The 21965-nt window shown below is 44.1% G+C and overlaps 1 protein-coding gene across 1 annotated transcript in view; it reads right to left on the reverse strand.

The window, feature by feature from the left end:
- Positions 1-13416, reverse strand: part of LOC105694336 (BMP-binding endothelial regulator protein) — a 31718-nt gene extending 18302 nt beyond the window's left edge. The window contains exons 1-2 of the mRNA XM_012414874.2: positions 13240-13416; positions 3611-3746 (exon numbers count right to left, since the gene is read on the reverse strand). Of these exons, the coding sequence (XP_012270297.1) occupies positions 3611-3713 (103 nt within the window). The 5' untranslated portion in view covers positions 3714-3746; positions 13240-13416. The remainder of the gene's footprint in view (positions 1-3610; positions 3747-13239) is intronic.
- Positions 13417-21965: the final 8549 nt, after the last annotated feature.

Raw genomic sequence — 21965 nt, forward strand, 5'->3', positions numbered from 1 at the left:
CGTACTACTTTCTCTCTCTTTCCATCGGACGGACATTCTCTTCGTTGTTGGCAACAATAGATGCTCGGTCCATCCTATATGTATATGGATCGATCGCTGTCACTCCAAAAGTTGCAAACAACCTAAAAGATCATTCATACTTCTCGCAGACTAAATACAGACCGAAGATCTTCATTCGAGGGACGAATTGTAACATATTCCTCTTATCGAGAGGTTATCGCCCGATAACAGTACACAATTTATTAGGAGAGAATGGTAGAGGTAAGAGAGAACCAATTTTCACGGTAATATGTGTCACGATTTCGAAAAATATAAAAAAAAGTACCTTTTAGTGAATTCCTTTTAGTCGGTCTCCCTCCTCGCACAAGATATTTTAATTTAATTCCGTAACTGTGAATCGTAGGTGAAAAATATGTAAATTTATACCCTGTATACAATTTCCTTTGTCTACAAATTCAATTTTTCTTTTTTGTGAAAAGAAGTTGTAGAAAAGAAAATATTAATAACCGGATTCCACGTGAGGAGCTGCTCCATGAATTCTTTTCAAGTCCCTTTAAATGAAACTGGAAGCACAAATAATTGCAAGTAATACCTTTCCAGTCGATTTCATATTGTACGGTCTCGTACAGTTGGACGCAATAAAATACGAAACGCATCAACGCAAACTCAATCCTGAATATCGTTTACAAATAAAAATTCACCAAGATAAGAGTGCAACGACAAATCCTTAAACGATAATGTTAATATTTTTATTATATAAATCCTTAAACGGTGATATTCATCTTTTATCCCAGTACTCGTTCGAACAAAAAAAAAAGTACGAAGACGATAAAGGAAAAAATCAGTTTGTACAAGTTCAGCGATTTGAACAAAAAAAAAAGAATCGAAGAGATATTCAAAACCGATAAAGTCTCAGTAATTTTCCCTGTTTGTAAATAATTTTCATCGAAACAAACTGATTTCCTTTTATCGCAGCAAATATTCCGCGCGTAATATGCAACGATTCCTTGGATGAACGTCAATAAAGACATCGCAATAAATCAATGTAGAAGGAAATGTAATTTCTGCACGACAAATCGAATTGGAAAAGTCATGAAATAGTTCTTGCAACTTCTATTAAGGGGGGGTGAAAGCATCATCCGAGGAGCCAATCGTTCATGAAACTTTTCTCCGAACTGGGTGTGCCGAATCGTTTCAAACTTTATAGTATGAACATGGAGACTATAAGGAAGGTTCCAACCCTCATAAAATTTCAGTTTTTATTCAAAATTTTGTTAAATATCCATAAAGAAATTATTTAAAGATTGAAATTTCACGAGGGTCGGGACCTTCCTTACAGCTTCCACGTTCATATTTTCAAGTTTGAAACGCTTCGGTACACCCAGTTCGATGAAAGGTTTCATAAACGAGACCTCTTTGACGTCACTTTCACGTCGCCTTAACGTTCAATATAGTTTCGTAAGGCGCGCAAGGACGATTAGGGGCGACGCGAGCGCCATCTGGCCGGCACAACTGGGTTATCGCGTCCCACCGTATAATTCGCCGACCTGCGAATAATTGCTCGAGTAATTGAACTCCCGGGAGGGGTGCAGTTCGCTCGGATCGTCAACAAACCATTTGACGGATTAGTTGACCGCGGCCGAATCGCTCGACCCGCCACTCGGCGAGTGCGCGTACAGTGGGGGACATTAAGGCGAAGTGAAATACGTCGAGGAACTCGATCGATAAATACCTCCGTTGCCGACGTTGGTTTTTATATCGGCAGCTGTGTCCAGTTATATTGAATACGGAACCAAATGGCGTACTCCGCCTGTCGTTTTTCTACAATAATTATAAAGTAATCGAAGTAAAACTCCATGTTCGCGTTGTAAGGTTTGAAAGAATTTGATACACCCAGGTCGGAAAAAAGTTTCACGAGCGGAACCTCCTCGACGCCATTTTCACATCACCTTAAGATCTGATTTGATGCGCTATTCTTTTATGCGCGGGCCCACGCTGCGATAGGACGACGGCGAGTAACTCGTCGCCCTGTACTCGCAGTAGTAATGCCGTTTAAGGATCAGACAAGAGGCCGAGCCTAACGATTCCCCTGCGGTCAAACGACTCGACTGGCCCGAATATTTCCACCGAGGAATTGAACTTAACGCGCCGTTTCTCGGCCGAGCGTCTTGTGTTTTGATGCTTCGCTTATCGCCAATTATCCCTTGCTCCTCGATCGCCAGACGATCCCGTCGCGCGGCGACGTTCGTCGACAATTTCGTTACGCTACGTTTCTTGACGGTCTTACGATAATCCACCATTTGGATATATTATTCTCCATGGAAATATTCGACGGAAACCTTGTTAACAAAATCTCATAGAAAATCACCTCCGTGGGAAAGAAATCTTGTCGAGTACAAGAAAAAAAGATAAAGATAGGAAAGTTAGGAATTTAAACTTCCAATGCACGAGTTTACCCGCGATAACGAGTTTCAGCTCGAAAAACAATTTCACGAAGGATTGACCCCTCGGATGCCACTTTCTCATCCCCTTAACCCTTCGAATACCGAGCCCTTTCGACATATGGGCGAAATTCATCAAAGCGCGCAGGCAATATTGGACCAAACGTCTAGTGGCGAAATTTCTACGCAAGACTAGACGCGACCAATGGACAATTGCGTTCATATTACTTGACCAATCAATAATTTTGGTCAGCAGGAAACCACGTTTCGGGGCAATTCCCGTGTTGCGTCCAACTGTACGGAGACCTTCCAAGCAATGTTTACGCTCGACCAATAACTATCTTCGTTTACATGGAATCTAAAGACACCTTCCAAACGACCCTGGTATACAATTAACGACAAACTCGACTTCCTCGGAATCCAAGCTCGAAGTGCACGAGGTTGTTCGCGACGACCCAAGAATTTTGCTGTATTGGTCAAATTTCTAGGGTCTAATCGATATACAATCGATATAAAGACCCCGTCCAAACGACCCTCGTATGCAATGAACAACAAACACGTTTTCCTCGGAATTCAAGCATGAAGTGCACGAGGTTGTTCGCGACGACTCAAGAATTTTGCTGGATTGGTCAAATTTCTAGGGTTTAATCGATATACAATCGATATAAAGACCCCGTCCAAACGACCCTCGTATACGATCAACGATAAACTCGATTTCCTCGGAATCCAAGCTCGAAATGCACGAGGTTGTTCGCGACGACCCAAGAATTTTGCTGGATTGGTCAAATTTCTAGGGCCTAATCGATATACAATCGATATAAAGACACCGGCCAAACGACCCTCGTATGCAATGAACAACAAACACGTTTTCCTCGGAATTCAAGCATGAAGTGCACGAGGTTGTTCGCGACGACTCAAGAATTTTGCTGGATTGGTCAAATTTCTAGGGTCCAATCGATACATATTCGATAGCTAATCCTGCTCGGCAAGGATTCCAATTTCTGATCCGAAGATCCGGGAGCAGCAGACGTCCAAGACACAATTGGACGGAGTCTGAAAAACGGAGTCCGATGACTTCCAATAACGATCGGTCAAAGTCCGGGCCCGATGGAATGCCGCGAAATCAGTTCTCTCGTCCCCCACCTCGCCCCTCGGCTCGGCTCCCTTACCGATGATGCTCTCGGAGACGGTGTCGCACCTCCGGACGGCCGCCACGACGAGGAGGGCCAGCGAGAGCGTCAGCTGCGTCGACGGCGTGGAGGCCAACTCCATGGCTGGGTTCCCGCCGAGACCTTGCGCCTCCGACTGCGAACACAAAGTTCCTCTTGTGAGAAATGCCCGCAAATGCTTCTACGTTTACAAGGGAATAGAGTCTCGCGCCAAATACCGAGGCGTCGTATTATTTAAAAATCCTTTTTCCGAATCGTTTGAAACTTTGCCACGTGAGTTCGAAGGCTTTAAGGAAGCTCCTGGCGACCGTGTCGTTTCATTTTTCAAAGAAAACGTTCGCCTTTATCTAGGACTGGAACTTTTTCACCGCTTACGATAAAAGACGAAGACTTTCAAGATGTGGACATTACGGTTTGGAACGCTATAGCAATCGAACGTTAAGGATTCACGGGGGAAATTGGATATCTCGGGCAAATAGGGTACACGTGCTCGGACGAAAAATTGAGTTCTCGCAAGCTGCGCCAGGTGGCGCCGTCGGTCGAGGAGAGCATCGATAACTATGAATCCAGGTCTGTTTCCTCTCTCCTTCGATTCGTAGTGCCCTCGCGTGTCCCACGTCTCGTCTCTGCCTTTGACGCCGATTGCAGACACTTGCCGCCGTTTAAGGCCGCATCGAGTGTTTGCTCGCGTCGCGAGTAAACACTCCGGGACGCGTAAACACGCGGCCGCGACTGCGCCCGAAGACGAGCGGGAATGTTATTCGCGAGGTCTTGCGAGCATTTCAGAGAGAATGGAAGCCGACGAGGGTCACTTTTCTCTCTTTGGAAGTTCTTCGAACGAACCAACGCAAAGATTTTACTTTTCTTTGCTCTTCCGGAAGGAGAGAGGTAACTTTATGCATTGTATGTATGTACGTATGCACGGGTATACATTTGGCGCAAAACTCTACCTAGTTTCCTGATTCTCCGGACAAGGTGCTTTCGTGGGTTCTTTTCTTGAAATATTGTCGAAACCAGTAAATACTAAGTTTTTACGGAAAATCGGATTTGAATTTAATATTCTTTTTTTTTCTTCTGGGTCTTTTACGAAAGGACGTCTTCGTATGTTTTTTTTTTTCCCCTTTAAATACCGTTAAACCGATCAAATTCGGAAGTCTGGCGAAGAATTTCATTTAATACACGATTACGCATAATGTATCTTTTACATATTTACGTACTAAATATATGTTTTATGGTCATACGGAAACGTTATTCCCCAGAAACCTGAACATTTCACAGATATTTCGATTTAATATATTTTTACGACCGCATTTAATATACTAGACCGCTCATCGATCTTGGGAGATATGGTAAAGTTCCTAAATTTTATATAGACGTTGCGAAAGACAAGACTAACGGATAAACTAGCAAATAACTTAATAAATATATTATTTAGGAAATACGCCGTCGAGAACCTACGAAAATATCGTGAAGCGACTATAGTGTTGGGAAATATTGTAAAGCGACTATTTTGTTATAAAATGCAACGACGTGCAGTTGCATCGAAATGCAGAGGATGACTCGTCGCAGCCTGACAGACCGACGTCCACAGTTCACGCTACTTTTTTCTCCTCTCAACCGATACGAATGTACGTCTAGTGAACAACATAATTAATCATTGTTTTAATTAATCTAATCGCTCGTATCATTGTTTAATCGTTTTTTCCTCTCGCTGCCTCGATTTCGTCTAGACGCAACACGTCCTCGGCGTTCTCTTTAACTTTTCTACCTAGAACGATCGAGTCCGTTTTCGTAGTTGTAGATATTTCTAAGGAATATTCGTTCCTTTACATTTTCTTAAATGGAAGTCCAAGAAATTTATAGAAATTCAAGAAACGGAACGGTAAATGATCTCGAATATTTAGTCTTGTATATCTGCGCGTATAAAGACCTGTCGTTAAACGGCCGAATTGTTGGGAAATTAATTGCTTAAGGTAACGCGACAGGGGCATCAAAGATGTCTCGTTTCGGATACATTTCTCCAAACTGGGCATATCGAATCGTTTCAAACTTTACAGGATGAATATGGAGGCTACAAGGAAGGTTCCGAAACTCTCGCAATTTCGACTTTTTCAGAGTTTGTCTATTGATATTTCAACATTTTTGTCTAAAGATTGAAATTATACGGGGGTCCGGACCTTTCTTATAGCCTCCATATTTCCGTGGTAAAATTTGAAACGAATCGATACACCCAATTCGGAAGATACTTTCAGCTCTCGGATATATATATACGGGAACTCTTCCATATCACCTTAAAAACAGGCGGGGATAGATAAAAATATACGGATGATCTCGTTTAGCGGTTCGTCCGAAGAGCCTTCGTTCCTTCGCATCTTCCGCAATGGAAGTCGGCGTGTCCTAAAAGCGATGAAAACCGCGAAAGCTCGCAGCCGGTGTCTCTCGTCTCGAATCGGAGCCGACCCTGACCATGGCCAAGTCTCGGGGTTCGAGGAAGTCCTCGGATGTGTCGCAATATTTACTCGACAATGAGCCCGACCGGGGAGCACGTGCTCCGACACGCGTCGCGACGCCGCGCAGACCTCGCTCGGCTTCTTGCCGCGCTTTTTGCCACCGACGTTCCCATATTTCAATTTCAACGAGGGTCACCGCCGAGGAAAATCCCCTCCATTTTCCCCGCTGAAAAAGCCAAGCGACGCGACGTCTCGCCTTCTGGCCGATTATGTAAACCGGCGTCGACTGTCCGATCGCAAATCGAAAAAGCGGAACCATTTGAGCCACGAGGAGGTGCGGGAGAACGAATTCGCTGAACGACGTCGCGTCGGGAGGTGTTAAGATGATACGAAAAAATTACCCTATATACATCCGAGAAGTCAAATCGTTGGGGAAAGTATTCTCCGAATTGGATTCAATGCGTTTCAAATTTTACCACGGGAATATGGAGGTTCCATATCTCATGAAACTTCATTTTCCATAGAAAATTTATTTATTTGCCATGGACTAGAACCAGCACGGGGTGGTCCGGGCACGTTTTCGATGTTTTACGCTCCTTGGAGGCTTAGAATCTAAAATAAAGAGTTTCAGGACCTAGCTCGAACAATTTAGAATACCGTGGAAATGGAATATTACGGAGTCAGATGGGAAAATATGGTAAATACTTTCACCAACGATTGCAAGAGAATGCTGGCTTGTTTTTACAGCAAAAATTTAGTTACAGCTAAACGTCACAGGTTGGTCCTAAACAGTCGTTAGAGTAATGAATTCACGGAATTTCGACAGTTATTTATTGATCTCTTCATCATTACTTTACCGAAATGGCATATGAAACGCATCGTTCATGAAACTTTTCTCCAAACTGGGTGCACCGAATCGTTGGAAACTTCGGCACGTGATTATGGAGGCTCGAAAGAAAATATATATACTCTTGGTTCTAGTCTGGACTAAACGGAAATAATTATTTTATTAAAACTGAAATTTCACGAGCACCGTGTTCTTTCTTCGGGCCTCCATAATCGCGTGTCAAAGTTTCCATTTGGTGCATCCAGTTTGGAGAAAAGTTTTATAAATATTTTGACGTTTTATGTATATAGAATGACCCTTTCGTCCCACCTTAAGGTGGGATAGAAGTCGCGTTTACCCTAGCAAACGAAGCGCAGGAACGAAATGACATTTCCGGAAATGTCCCCAGGAATCGACGCGAATTCGCGAAATAAAGCTGCATCGCGAGGCGATAATTCCCTTTCTGCTTCCCGAACGGCTTCCGACGAGATAAGTCCAAGGTTACACCCGGAAGTAAAAGTCGAGAAGCAAACTTTACAAACGGAGTCAGCATTTGGACAGTTGTCGCAAGAGCTGACGACTTCATCGATAACGTCTACTACGTATTTCATGAATGGCAAATATCTGACGAAACGATCGATCGAGCGAAGTTAGGCGCGGACCAGAATAAACCGCTAAAATTTGGTTAAGGAGATGTGAAAGTGGCATTTGAAGACTCAATCGTTCGTGAAATTTTTTCTCGACCTGAATGTACCGAATCGTTTCAAGCTTTACAAAGTAAATGTGAAGGCTATAAGGAAGGTCCTGACCCTCGTGAAATTACATGTTTTATAAGAAATTTTAAAAATACCTGTGAAAAAATGTTTAACAAATTGAAATTTCATGAGTTTTAGGATCTTTCTCATACCCTCCGTATTTATATCGTAAAGTTTGAAACGATTTAGTACCCTCAGTTTCTCTCTAAATTTCTTAACTTAGCCCAGATCGGAACCAAAATGGCGTCGAGCTATCGTATTTCGATCGAGATACAGTTATCGAAGGATCTAATATATGAAACGAAAGGGTCAGGACCATTGTACGAGAATTTAGAGCACTCCGGTAATCGACAAACTTGTATTTGAACGGGATAAAGGCAAAAAAAGTGTCTTATGCGCTGCTATGCCAAAACGATGGGAATGCGAGGTCTCGGAGCGAAAATTTAGTTGACACGGAAACCACCGATGGCGCAGGGGGTCCCTCCGCAGCCAATCAGGGCCTCGGAAAGCACGAATTCAGAGGATTTCTGGAGTTTTACTTCGATTTCTCTATAATTATCGTACGAAAACGACAGGTGGAGTATGCCATTTGCTACAATGTCCAATACATTTCATTATTGGACCCAGCTGTCGATATAAAAAGCAACGTGGGCAACGTAGGTATTTATAAAAGTCTTTTATACCGACGTCGATCGAGTTCCTCGGCGGGTTTCACTTCACCTTAACAGTCGAAGGGAGAACCTTTGACTATAAAGCCGAGTCCACGAGTGGCTTTCGGAGTCGCGGACCGTCCGGGGAGCGGGAGAGATTCCTAGATCGGTCCTCCGGTCAACTTTCACGCGGTGGATTTCGAGCCGGAGGGGCCACTCCGAGGAGCGACGTCTCCTCGACCGAGAAGCCGAGTCTCCGAGCAGCCTTCGGGAACGGGAGCCTCTCCCTTTGTCTAGCGCGTCCACTCGAAGCGAGGCGCAAAGAGCAGCGATGCTTTCTAAAAAAGAAACTACTCCGATGGCGTTTCTATGAGGGAAGAGACCGATCGTCCGGACGTCGAGAGGTCGACTCGTCGCTCTTTTAACGGAAGTCCAGGAAGAGTCGAACTTGAGTTAAAGGGGATGCGAAAGCGGCATCCGAGGAGTCGATCGTTCGTGAAACTTTCTGCCGAACCGGGGATACCGATTCGTTTCAAATTTTACAACGTGAAAATGGAGACTATAAAGAAAACCTTGACACCTAGGAAATTTCATTTTTAATCAAAAAAATTGAAAAAGTACCTATAAACAAATTTTTAAAAGATTCAAATTTCATGGGGTTAGAACCTTCCTTGTAGCCTCTTTATTTACGTTGTAAAGTTTGAAACGATTGGGTGCACCCAATTCGAAGAAATGTTTCATAAACGAGACCTCCTTCACGCCACGTTCTCGTCACCTTAACCCTTTCGTCCCGAGCGCCGACTATAATCGACATGGGTGTACGAGAGCCAACTATAGTTTAAGATTAAATTTTAACAGTGAAATAATGCGACGGAACAGTTATTATTTAACACTTAGAAAAGTGTACGTACAAAGGATGCCAAGGAGGCGTTGTTCGGGTGGAAGACGTAAGTTCGAACATTGAAGATCGCAGACGCGCAATGTGCACCCTCCTCTCCGGCAAAGCGGACAGCCGGGACGGAAGGGTTAAGGGGATACGAAAGTGGCATCTTAGAGGACAATCGTTCGTGAAACTTTTTTCCGAATTGGGTGTATCAATTTCTTTCAAATTTTACCACTAGAATAAGGGGACCGTAAGGTAGGTCTTGAAACTCGCGAACTTTCGTTTCTTATTAAAATTGTCGAAAATAGCTATAAACAAATTATTTAAAAATTGAAATTTCGAGGATTTTAGGACCTTGCTTCCAGCCTCCGTATTCCCAATTGTCAAGTTTGAGACGATTCGGTACACTCACGTCGGAGAAAAATTTCATAAACGATACCTCTTTGATGCCACTTTCGCATCACCTAAAGGAAGGTTCCGATGCTTACGGAATTGCATTCCTCGTAAAAACTCCAAACGACTTGAAAAACATGAAATTTCATAGACATAAGACCATCCCAATGGCTTCCACGTGACGAGCCTTCAAACGATTCGGTCCGGCGCAAAGTTTCATAAGCGATCCGTCTCCTCGTCTCGCCTTCGGCAGCCTCGGACATAAGCGAAGAAGAAACGCAAAGAGGGGCCCAACAAAGGATGAAAATAAACTCAACCCACTTTTCCGGAGCGTCCCAAGCCCCCCGCGATGTCGAGGACGGGGACGCACTGGGGCCACTGGGGGCCCGGGAAATAACAACAACCCCTCGCGGCGTCGCCGGGGGAGTGGAGGGGGAAGCCGCGTGGCCGGCCTCGGCCCCTCCCCTCCCCTGCGCCGCTTGCGCGCGCACGCGAGGAAAGTTAGCCGAAGGCCGCTCGAATCCGCGCGAGCGCGAAGGCACGATTATTGCCTCACCTGTGCGCAGAGCGCGCCGCGCATGCACAATAGCCGCGCTCGCGACAGGTTGCCGACGGCCTCTCCCCCCTCCCCGCCCCCTTGGGAGTGGACGAGAGCGCCTTTCCGTACCTAGGAATTAAAACTCGACGAGCGGCGTATAGAGCCGCTCTCCGCATGGGATGCCCGACGAGAGACCGACCTTTCGTCGTTACGGTTTCCGAGAGCAGGGCGCGGGACTCCGACGAACTTCGACAAATGCGAGATCGGATAGGAAGGGTTGCTCCTCGAGGGGATGTAAAAGTGGCGTCGAACGGGTTTTTGTTTCCGTTTATGAAATTTCTCATCGAGTTAGGAAAACCGAATCGTTTTTCAACTTTATAACGTGAATATGGAGGCTAGAAGAAACGTTCTCACCCCCATGAAATTTGAATTAGTTAAAGTTTCTTTGTAGGTATTGTTTAAATTTTTTATTGAGAAATTAAATTTTACGAATCTCAGGATTTTCTTCGCGAACTCCACGTTCACGTTGCAAAATTTGAAAATATTCGGTACACCGAGTTCACTGAAAAGTTTCATGAACGCTCGATCCTTTGGATACTACTTTCGCATCTCCTTAAAGTGACGCGAAAGGGCCATTACATATATATAACGTCAAAATATCTATAAAACCTTTTACCACATTGGGGCCATCGGTTCGTTGGAGACTTCGGCATGTGATTATGGAGGCCATAAGGAAGAACGTGGTGCTCGTGAAATTTCAATTTTAATGACAACTTTTGTTCCCCAGACTAGAACCAAGAATATACATATATTTTTTAAATGAAATTTCATGAGTACCACGTTCTTCCCGGAGCCTTCGTAATCACGTGCCGAAGTTTCAAATGATTCGGTGCCCCCGGTTTGGAGAAAAGTTTTATAAATATTTTCACACTTTTGTATATATAAAATGGCCCTTCCACATCACCTTAAGGCGTTGCGGGAGTGGCCTCTCGGGCGTCGGATCGTTCAGGTTTTCTCCGAACTGGATGCATCGAATAGTTCTAAACATTGCAACGTAAATATGGAGGGCATAAGGAAGGTCCTGGCACCCACGAATTTTCAATTTTTTACAAATTCCTTTATATATGTTCAGAATTTGGTATAAAAAATGTAATTTTGCGAGTTTCAGAGCCTACCTTAGCGTCTCCTTATTCGCGCGGTAAAGTTGAAAACAAATTGGTACCCCCAATTCGAAGAATACTTGGTCAAACGATTGACCCCTTTCGGATGCCACTTTCGTAACACCTTAAAGTGGTGCGATAGTAGGCGTCAAAGAGGTCTTGTTTACGAAACTTATTTCCGAACTGAATCGTTTTAAACTTTACAATGTGAACATAGAGGCTCTAAGGAAGGTACCGACACCCATTAAATTTCAATTTTAAGACAATTTCTTTATAGCTAGTTTCACTTTTTTTTATATAAAAAGTAAAATCTTGCGAGTTTTAGAACCTACCGTGGGGTCTCCTTATTCGTGAGGTAAAGTTTAAAGCAAATTAATCCCCTCAATTCGGAGAATACTTTGACGAAAGATTGACCCCTCGGCGCCACTTTCGTAACACCTTAAGGGTGCTCCGACCGTAATCGGCAATCCGAGTTCTGGAAATCCGGGGTGAATATGGGCCATTCTGGCCGGAAACGCGACTAACGGCCGATCCGGTAAAGTGAGTAAAAAGTGAGTGAAAAGTGAGTAAAGCGTGAGACCGTTCCGAGACTTACGTCAAGCCTACTCGAGCGAACACATGGAAGGTAGGTCGGAGTATGCACGAGTTATTGGAAATGCCAAGGACTTCGAGATCGTAACGAGACGCGCGCGAGCCGTCAGAAGGCAAATCGGGGATCCTTCCGATCGACTCCGTAAACAACGCCAGCGAGTCTGGCGGGTGAATCGCGAAGATAGGTTATGTGACCGACTGCGAAGACGGCAGAACCGAAAAAGAAAACGAGAGGGCTATTTTCCCCCTCTTTCTCCCTTTGGTAATTATGCATAGAAGGGTGATCATCTCCAACTTTTGTGTAACTTTGATATATTGTACAGGATGTCGTCCCGAGTATTTTCATGCGTATATTTAAGGGGATGCGAAAGTGGCATCTAAAGAGTCAATCGTTCTTGGAACTTTTCTCGGAACTGGGTGTACCGAATCGTTTCAAACTTTACGAAGTAAATGTAAAGGCTATAAGGAAGGTCTTGACCCTCAGGAAATTACATTTTTTATAACAAATTTTTTAGATATCTACGAACAAATTTTTAACAAATTGAAATTTCAGGACCTTCCTTATACCCTCCGCATTTATATTGTAAAGTTTGACATGACTTGGTATACTCAGTTTGAGAAAAGTTTCATAAACGAGGCCTCTTTGACGCCACTTTCGCATCACCTTAAGGGTCGGACTTGAATATTTTCGGAGTTACGACGAAGCAAAGAAAGTAAAAGACGCTATATACTTGCGGATATATATATCGACCATTTACTGTATCCTTCACATTGGAAACGTAATTTACTGGCTTTTTACGATTTTCTACGATAATCTACATGGTTTACGTAATATTCGTCAAAACCTTCGAAAAACGAGACATTTTTGGCACGTCACGTAACGTACGCGGTTTTCTACGTGCATATTACAACGTATAACACGTCCGTAGTTTTCTACGCGAACGCGAAGTACATTACGTCTTTCTCCTTCTGAATAGATAATAACAAATCCAGGTAGAAATTTGATATTAAACGGTATTAAGTCGAAAAAATTTTAAACAAGTGCAAAATTCAATCATTCCTTAAAAATATTTCCGTGTTTACATGTGCGCCAAAAGAAGTTTATAACCTAACGGGTGCCGTATATCGTCCATCCGCGGCATCTGCCATATGGGAAACATAATTTCCTGGTTTCCCACAATTTTCTACGATAAACTACTCCGTTTACGTAATACGCGTGAAAAACGTCGAAAACCGCGAAATTACTCAACCCCGATCCCTCGGAATCCGCGGCGCGGGGTGCCAGGTGGCGCCACCTGTGCTCGCGTCGCGCAGGCGCCCCTCTCTCTCTCTCCCTGGCCCGCCGCGTCGCGGCGTCCTCGTTGTCCGCGATGTCGCACTCACCCTGGGGGTCGGCGGGGGTCGTCTAGGTCGCTAGGGGGAGACCCCGGGCGCGCCCCTGACGGAAGCACTGCTGGCTCGGTGGGCCGCGACCTGGGCGCCCGGCAGGCGGAGACATCCAAACCGCGAGCGGAGACCGAGAGCGCGCACTACTCACCGCGTAACACCCGCGCCAGCTGCTCGCAGCGGCTGCACTGAGCGGCGGAGGACCAGCGCCGAGATGCTCGCGCCGAGGGCGGCCGGGTGGGGGGCGGCGCGCCGGCGGCTGCGCGGGAGCCACCGTGGCCGAGTCACGTGGGCGGCGGGGTGGGGGCGCGCCGCAGTGTTTATCCGCGCGCCGTAAGTGCCGGAGCTCCGAGAGAGAGGGATCGTGCGGTCGGAGAGAGACGGCCGATCGAGGAGTCGCGCGTTCGGACCGCACCGAGGCGAAATACTGGTTCGGACGAGGGATCCGGAGGGATGAACCGATACCAAGGAAGTATCCGTACTTTGCCTCGTTGTCCGCGCGAGGAAGACGCACCGTTGCGTATGAGGTTTTAACCCTTTAATCGGAAAACGCCACTATGGTGGCTTCCGCCGTTTAAGGTATAAAGGACAGAAGAGACATAATTTACGGGTAAAATGACGCGGAGGGCAAATCGTAAGAAAGCTTCGGCTAAAACAAAATGCTTACCTTATTTCTCGGAAGAATTTGAAGAAAAATAAGAATTATTTTTTGCCAGTAAATTAATTTGACCCTTCTTGTGCTTTATACGGGCGAATATTACAATGTAGGTTTACGGGCCCGTGAGCAGATTTTGGTCGCTTCAAAGCGTCCCGCCATTTTGTAGGATATCGGCTATCCAGGTGGTATTGGTATAAATCAGGGTCGGTTTATCCCCGGCCGCGTCCGTTCGTGCCGAGGTCCGGCCGGAATGCGTTCCCCGTAGACGAGGCGCGAGTGCGCGGAATTCCGCGAGGAGTCCGCTGCGGTTCCCTGGAAGCGGGCGCGCATGCGCGCGAACGGCGGCTTCGCGGAAGGGCCCGAGTTCCAGGGAAGCCCGCTTAACGGGGAATTCGGACCTCGGGGAGATATTCGACCGGCGTTATCTGGACCAAGGTCGTGGGAACGGTGGAATTCCGCGGAGAGGATTGGTACTAGGAGGCGGGGACGGACGGAATTCTAGGGAGACGCGAGAAGGGGTCGGTCATTTCGGTATTACGAAAAGAGGCACAATAATAGAAGGAATGGAGAAGCGAAAAAATGCGCGGTCCCTAGGAGCACAAATTATATTTTCTATATATTTAACGAATATCGTACATCGCGCAAATATTTTGCAAAATGTTTACTTGAGAATATTATTTTTAGAATATTTTCGTAAAGTGAGGTCCACGTGTCTTTGTAATAGCGTACTTACGGATACACCGGATATTTCGTTTCATTTTAATATAAGCGTTTTGGTAATATCTGCCGAATACGTTATAAACGTTTTAAAAATATTTCAAATCAAAATCACACGTTTTGTTGCCATAATGAAATAGTCCGATAGTAATCATAAAGTAAAAAATGTATTTTTATCGTATGTTTATAAATTAAAAAAGATAATTTCGATACGTTTCGAAGTTATTAATACAAAATATCATTGACATTTTCAACAAATATTTCGGATATCTTTAGATAGATGAAATCTACGAGACGTCTTAATAAATCTATTGCCCGAGATATTTAGCAAAGATTCGAAAAAATGATTTAGAAATTATTCCGTGCTACTAGAGGTGTTCTCGTTCACGAAACCGACTTGGCATGTCCGTTAAGGGTTAATTCGTAATAAACGATATCACGTTAATATATAATAAACGTACAGTGATAGCATGTTCCAGGAATGCCATCGATTGTCGTATAGTTGACGGTAGGTGCATCAGGTGCATCAGGTGCATCAGGTGCATCAGGTGCATCAACTCCTCGAACGTGGAGCGAGACCTCGCTCGGCGTCCACGTGCCATGAAAGCGGAGTGACGCACTTGGCCGCTTCATCGCGAACTATTGTTAAACCCTTTGTCACGGAAATACGATTTGCACTGTAAAGACCGCGGGTCGAATCTACGTCTGGGAATTAAGCGGAATCCACGCCCGTCAAAGAAAAAAGATGTACGTTCTTTTCGATTAATTCACTGACGCCTCTCGGTTATGAACGCCGATTCCGTTTCGCGTATCGTGACGTTAATGTGCCATTAATTGCGAAATGTTAAAGGAACGAGGTACTCGAGCCAACGTATAATACCTGGATTATAAATTTCTTTATTATACTTCTCTTTTGTTTGGAGCGAGGAACTATTCATTCAGAAAACCGTATCTTAACGCTTGAAATCACATGGAAATCAGCTGACGTCACGGGAAATCATTGAACACCGTAACAATTTCAAGGCCGAGCGTCCTTCTTATCGAATCGCATTGTTGTCTATCATATGAAATTAAAGGCAATCGGCTCTCAAAGAAGGAAATCGTTTTCACTGATTTCCAGGTGAATGGCCCCTTGCTTTCGGTTTTGCGGTTTTACCCCTTTGATCGCCGACTCCATTTTACGGGTTATGGACGATATCAATTTCGTTTCGTTACGTTAAAAGAGCGAATAATGTAAGACCTCTTTGACGCCACTTCCGCGTCACCTTAAATATGTGGTCAAGTCGCATCGAAGAATTTCTACCCTATTAAAGGGATGTCAAAGTGGTACTTGAAGGGACAATCGTTGATGAAACTTATCTCCGAACCGGGGGTACCGAATCGTTTCAAACTGTACAGCGCGAATATGGAGGCTATAAGAAAAGTCCCGACGCCCAGGGAATCTCATACTTTATAATAGAATGTATCAAATTTTTATGAAAAAATTAAATAAGAAATTCAAGTTTCATGGTTGGCAGGACAATCCTTACAGCCTCCATGTTTACGTTGAAAAGTTTGAAACGATGGAGAGACAAATTTGAAGAAAAATGTCATCGTTCAATCGTTTCAAATTTGACAACGTGAATATTGAAGCTATAGGGAAGGTCTTGACCCCCATTAAACTTGAATTTTTTCTTAATTTGTTTATAGATGTTTTCAGCATATTTGATAAAAATCGAAACTTCGTGAGTTTCAGGACCTACCTTACCGCCTCCACATTCACGTTGTAAAGTTTGAAACGATTCGGTGCCCCCACTTGGTAGAAAAGTATCACGAAGAGATGCCACTTTCACATCCCCTTAAATATACTCGGGTGGTCGAGTCACTTGAAAGAACGGCCAAACTATTATGTTAAGGCATGCGACATGAAACACCCTGTACATCTCACGGTAGAGTATAGCAAAGGGGAGTAAATTCGGGAGAGACCGTGGGTGGCATACCGACCGATGACAGAGACCTTTCGGCGGCCCTCCTTTCATAGAAACGATTTAGTCGCGTTCTTTTTGCCGCTCCTTTCGACTCCCTAACTATTATATCACGTTAACGAGCCAGGGTTCACTCGGACGATACGACACCCGGACCCGCCCATCCGAATGTCGCATCCGTATCATCGATAATACCTGACGTGGGGTCGACGGGCAAAACCTACAAACCAGACCGTAAAAAGAGGAAGGAATTTGTTGTTAAGGTTTTCGCTACCCTTTTTATCCTAATCGACGCGACTGACTTTTATCTTACGTTCTTCGTTCCTTTTACGGTTAAATGTCACATTTGTATCGCTAATAATTTTGAATAATTATCATCGATAATACCTGACGTGGGGTCGACGGGCAAAACCTACAAACCCGATCGTAAAAAGAGGAAGGAATTTGTAGTTAAGGTTTTCGCTACCCTTTTTATCGTAATCGACGCGACTGACTTTTATCTTACATTCTTCGTTCCTTCTACGGTTAAATGTCACATTTGTATCGCTAAGAATTTGCGGGAAGGGTTGGTACTTGAAATCGAAAAAATTCACAGCAAAAGAGGAAGGAATTTGCAATAAAGATTTTTGCTACCTTTTTTATCGTACGTTTTTGTTTTACATTTTTCGCTCCTTCATGAGTCAAATGTCACATTCGTTTATGAAATTTTTCTCTCTAGCGTTTCAAACTTCACGCGATAATCCGAAGACCAAAAAAAGGAGAAAAAGTATGGAGAGAGGATCTCGCGAAAGCTGAGTCGCCAAAAGTCCCAATCATCCGACGGCAAATGAAGAAAATTTGTTAATAATATTTATACTAAATTTACTTAGTGTCTGAATACACAAATTTCGCCACCTTGTTTCCGCGGTACAGTTATGGAATGGAATCTAAACCCTGAAAAAGGAGAAAAAATATGGAGGGAGGATCCCGCTGAAAGGAGAGCCTCCGAAAGTCTCCGTCATTCGACGGTAAATGAAGGAAATTGATAGAAAATTGATTTAATACCTAAATACCAAAGTTCCGCCGCTCGTCTCGAATAAGCGCCGCCTTGTTTACGTGATATAATAGTTATGGAATCGTATCCGAAAAGCGGGAAAAAGGTAAAAATCGGGATGAAAGGAGAGACGCCGAAAGGTCTGGGCGATCGGGCGAAGTACCACCCACGGGGTCTCGGCCTATAATGGCGCCCCTCCGAGAATTTACGGCCCGCGGCCCCTCTGATTCCGAGCGATTCCGCCGCTCGCGTAATCTCCGCGAATCGGCCTGAGAAAATAGACCATAACTCGCGCCACTTTCCCGGGAACCGGCCTGAGTAATTGACCAAACATACGCGAGTCGATCCTTGCGAAAATACACGGGCTAATTCCGCTTCGCTCTTCCCAAGATTCCCCGATTTCCCGATTCCTCGATTCCTCGATCAAGTGCTCCGATTTGCCGATCTCCGTCATAGACGTAGGATCACTGATCTATATATACCCTAAAAAATGGCGGGCACGTCAACTAATATGCTAGTATGTGTACATGCGTCACGACAACGCGTCTTTAAGGCGAAGTGAAACGCTCCTCAAATCGGTCGACTCGAAAAAAAAACACCTTTTTTTAAGGAGATTGGACCGAACTGTCGGAAACTTTGACACACGCCTCGTGATCACATAAGAATTGTCTTGACACTTTCCAAATTTGAATTTTCGAACAAAAATTTCTTTAGACCAGAACCAAAATAGCGTCGACACCTCTCATACTTCGAAGGAAATGCGATCATTGAAGGCTCTGATATGAAAAACGAAAGTGTCAGGACAATTATACAAAGATTTAGAAAACGCTTGTAATCGAGAAATTTGAACGGAATAAAGACAAGAAACGTGTCTTATGCGCTTCTGTGTCAATTAGGGCATCAAAAACTATGAACCCAAGGGATTTCTGGAGTTTTACTTCGTCTTCTTTATAATTATTGTACGAAAACGACATATGGAGTACGCCATTTAGTACAGTATCAAATATAATTCGAAAAAGCTGTCGATACAATTTCCAACGTCGTTAACGTAGGGATCCAGAAAAACCTCTTTTACCGACGTCGATCGAGTTCCTCCACGTGTTTTACTTCACGTTATCAGACTTTGTTAAATATTATTGTAAATTCATTCGAAAAGTGAGACTCGGCTTGAACCTACTTAACGGTCTAACCAATTAATGAACAATGAAACGATAATGAACGCAGAGTACAAGACTGTCCCACGCTTATAAATGAGAACATCTAGACATTTGGCATAATTTCCCAAGATTGCCCTAGATCGAGGGACATTTCCAGAAAAAGCGATTTTATTTTTAGTCCCCCAATATGTGAGAAAAAGACTCGACGATGAATATACACCTGTCGGTTTGCGCGCATTTGAGTCAACTCGAAGCCTTACATCTCTATTAAAATGATAATTTCTTGAGCAATGAAATAGTCTCCTTAGAATCGTTCCAGATATGTATACCTGGCAAAGACAGGTGCGTTCGTTTGCTGATCTACTTTATTCTCGGTCTCCCCTGGGATCCTTCGATGAGAGCAAATTCAATATCGAGGCGCCGCCAATCCTTTAAGGGGATACGAAAGTGACGTCAAAGAGATCTCGTATATGACATTTTTCTCCGAATTGGGTGTACCGAATCATTTAAAACTGTACAACGGGAATATTGAGGCTATAAAGAAGGTCCTGACCCCCATGATAATTGAATTTTAAGAAAATTTCCTCACAGATATTTAAACAAATTTTTACAAGCAATGAATTTTAGCGAGTTTCAGAACCTACCTTATGATCTCCATATTCACGTGGTAAAGTTTGAAACGATTCGGTACACCCATTTTGGAGAAAAGTTTCTTAAATATCTTGACGTTTCGTGTGCATAGAATGCCGAAAGGTCAATCGTTCTTGAAACTTTTTTACGAAGTGGAGGTGCCGAATCGTTTCAAATTTTACAACGTAAGTGTGGAGGCCTTAAGGTAGGTCCTGAAACTCATGAAATTTCGATTTCGATAAAAAATGTTGAAACCCTATAAAGAAATATTTGAAGAAATTGACATTTAATGGGCGCGAGGACCTTCCGTATGGCTTCCACATTCACATTGGCAAGTTCGAAACGATTCGGTACCCTCAGTTTGGGGAAAAGTTTCATAAACGCGACCTCTTCGCGCCACTTTCACATCACCTTAAGGAACCTAACCTCTGATCCTTCCCTAACGAAGGCCCGTCGGGATAACGCCGGGTCTTCCATCTTCCCCAAACAGGTGTTCGCCAGGATTCAAGAAAGGAACACCTGGGATGGCCGGCTAACAAGATGTCATCAGGGGTTCCCCGAGAAGGCCAACGCGAAGAGCACTTAACGTCTCGGGGGTAAAAAACGGAGTCCTTAGTTCGAGGAACGTTATCCGTCTAACCGCTAATCCTTCCCCTGGGAGGACCACCGAGCGAGATAACGCCGTTCCTGGAAGAATCTCTTTGAGCCATCCGAACCTGTTGCAGCTGCGCCCCGCGGATCTTCCACCTTCTTGTTCCTCTCTCCCTCTACGCTCATCCCGGCCTTTCTTTTAGGACGCGGCTTCGTCCTTATCCCGTGGGATCCGCAGGTAGGACCACCGCCTTGGCGTTTCGAGGACCCCCGTTATTAGGAGGAGAGATTCTCGTTCCTCGGGCCGGAAGCCATCGATTATGGAAAAGGACCCTCTAAACCCGCGCAACAATTTAGTCGTGACAAGAAGTTTTACATGCTTTAAGGTGATGTGAAACACGTCGAGGAACTTGATCGACGTCGATATCGGGATTTTTAAGTCGTTCTAAACTGGTACGGCTTCGTTCGAGTATGAACACAACAAAAAGCAGCTACTTTAACGTTCCATTCGTCAAGTCTAGGGCACAGCCGCCCATTGAGTTGTTAAACAACAGCACATATGAGCGGGGAGATGTTTTACGCCATTGTCGAAAGAAGGGCGTCGGTAAAGAAAAACGCGGGTGCAGATTTCAAGTACGACGTAGGATCGATAGAACAAAGTTATCGCCTTTTTGTTTTTAGTATCGGGTCAACACAGGTTGGGAAAGAAGACCACGAATACCAAATAAAGTTGTTATGCGTGGATAATTGAGATTACGACACCGCACCCGCGTATACCCTGTTTTACCGATCGCGGAGATTTGTCCTTTTGGAAGTAGTTCCAATTTTTCCAGAGGAGTAAAGGGCGTAGAGGGCGCCAGGGGGCCGTGCCGCCCTTTCAAACGATGCCGCGAAACGTGTCCCCGCTCATCCTTGGCAACAGGTTGAGATGAAATAAAATTAACGGAAACGTTTATGGAAGTTCTGTTAACGCTAAAATGCAACGGTGAAGGTAAATAGTAATTACCTGGAAAAGGAAAAGAAAGAAAAAGTTTTTCACTTTCCGAAACGGGCGAACTTAAAGTTATTGCCGCCCCATAAGAAGTTCCACTTGAAAACGGCTAAACGGACCCGGGCAATGCTTTACAGATAGTAAATTCATAAGAGTAGAATGTGGAACGCAATCGTGTCATTTCCGGTCCCATTTACCACACATTTATCACGCGATGACGGCCTCGTGGCGCCTCCTTGAAACCGTGCTGACAAGGCCGCTCTTTTTCTGCACACAAACTTCCCTATTAAATAGCTCCGCAATTAAGCCTTAAATAACGCAATTAAGTCTTGCTCTATTAATAACTTATTAATGATAAATACTTGTAAGGCCTGATCGCTCCAAAGGTGCGATTAAAAGGATCTAACGCGACCGATTACCGAGTGAGGTTATGGACGGTTTATTTATAGCGTCACCTTTTCCGTGAAACTTCTTACGAAAAGTGAAACGCTTATTTTTTCTTTTAACAGAAAATTACAATTTACGTTCGTCTTTGTATTTTATTATTAATGGAATTCACGTAAACGCTTTCGTGAGCGTTGATTAATTTTAATTCGTTATCTAATAAGTCAATTTGCAACCGTGCTTCCGGATTAACAAAGTTGATATTAAAATCGCCGCACGCTATTGCTCTCTATATGGATCCTTATTTAAGGGCGATTATTGTACAAATTTATTGGAGATCATTTGCCGTTTAAATAAAGATCGGGTAGGTAACGACCTTGCTTGAAAAGTGTAATCGCCAAATATATTTTGCTTATCTACTTCTGTTATAAAAATAGCTGAAATCGCATTTTCCCCACAAAAAATGGAAATCAACTATTTTTCCCAAATACGGTAGTGCTTGTATACAATTATAAACTGTAATCAGTTATTTTTGCAAAATGTTATTTACGAAACTTTTCTCAGGACTGGACTAATACTTTACGTCGTGAATGTGGAA

Source organism: Orussus abietinus, unplaced genomic scaffold, assembly GCF_000612105.2.
Source record: "Orussus abietinus isolate OABI.00-Male unplaced genomic scaffold, Oabi_2.0 scaffold145, whole genome shotgun sequence".
Lineage (NCBI taxonomy): Eukaryota > Metazoa > Arthropoda > Insecta > Hymenoptera > Orussidae > Orussus > Orussus abietinus.